The 1,149-nt window shown below is 47.2% G+C and overlaps 1 protein-coding gene across 1 annotated transcript in view; it reads left to right on the top strand.

Moving 5' to 3' along the window:
* Positions 1-884, top strand: part of LOC131348091 (myosin light chain 4-like) — a 972-nt gene extending 88 nt beyond the window's left edge. The window contains exon 1 of the mRNA XM_058382680.1: positions 1-884. This exon is cut by the window's left edge and continues 88 nt beyond it. Within this exon, the coding sequence (XP_058238663.1) occupies positions 21-641 (621 nt within the window). The 5' untranslated portion in view covers positions 1-20 and the 3' untranslated portion in view covers positions 642-884.
* Positions 885-1,149: the final 265 nt, after the last annotated feature.

The following is a 1,149-nucleotide window of genomic DNA, read 5'->3' as shown; positions in this document are numbered from 1 at the left end:
GTCTCTCTTCCAAAGCACCCATGGCCCCAAAGAAAGTAGAAGCCAAGAAGCCGGAGCCTAAAAAGCCTGAGCTGAAGAAGCCCGAGCCGAAAAAGGAGGCTGCGGCGGCACCACCGCCTCCTGCCGCTCCAGTCGAACCCGAGCCGCCCAAGGAGCCCGCATTTGACCCCAAGAGCGTGATGTTGGAGTTCACGGCCGACCAGATTGAGGAGTTCAGGGAAGCCTTCCAGCTGTTTGACCGCACACCGAAGAACGAGATGAAGATCACGTATGCGCAGTGCGGAGATGTGATGCGGGCGCTCGGGCAGAACCCCACCAATGCCGACGTCCTCAAGGTCCTCGGGAAGCCGCGGCCCGAGGAGATGAACAGCAAGATGCTGGACTTTGAGACCTTCCTGCCCATGCTGCAGCACATCTCCAAGTCCAAGAATAAAGGCAACTTCGAGGACTTCGTCGAGGGCCTGCGGGTCTTTGATAAAGAAGGCAACGGAACCATCATGGGGGCAGAACTGCGGCACGTCCTGGCCACGCTCGGGGAGAGGATGACCGAGGATGAGGTGGATCGACTCATGGCGGGGCAGGAGGATGCCAACGGATGCATCAACTACACGTCTTTCGTCAAACATATTCTCTCTGGTTAAGATGGACTTGGGATACATTTGTGTAGAAAATCTATTTATTGTTATATAAAGGTTTTTGATGTGTTAATATAACCATAAGAGACAATGTTAACTTTTACAAATATTTAATTTCATCTATTGACCAGAATCCATGCTATAATGCAAACACTGCACAAACGTGTAAGGAATAAAACATGACTGCGACGTCATGAAGAGTTTTATTCCTTTTATTCCATTTTTTTATTGATTAAAGATCATACTTTTTATCCATTTATAGTTACATTTAATATTATCCATCACTTCTGACTGACAACCAGAGTCTCCTTTCCCTAAACAGCATATGTTTTCAGAATTCAGCAGCACAGTGGTATGAGGCATAAAAAACACATTCATCTATTTAAAGGAAGAGCCAAAGGAAGCACAAACATTGTGTTGGATCTGAGTCGCGTGTCTTAAGGTTACCTTCCGTTTCAACAGGCATCAGAGCTACGCAGCAATAAAGAAATAAATGGCAAAGCTTTTGTAGCTG

The sequence above is a fragment of the Hemibagrus wyckioides genome, linkage group LG28 (genome assembly GCF_019097595.1).
Source record: "Hemibagrus wyckioides isolate EC202008001 linkage group LG28, SWU_Hwy_1.0, whole genome shotgun sequence".
Lineage (NCBI taxonomy): Eukaryota > Metazoa > Chordata > Actinopteri > Siluriformes > Bagridae > Hemibagrus > Hemibagrus wyckioides.
This window is presented reverse-complemented; position numbering and strand designations above follow the sequence as displayed.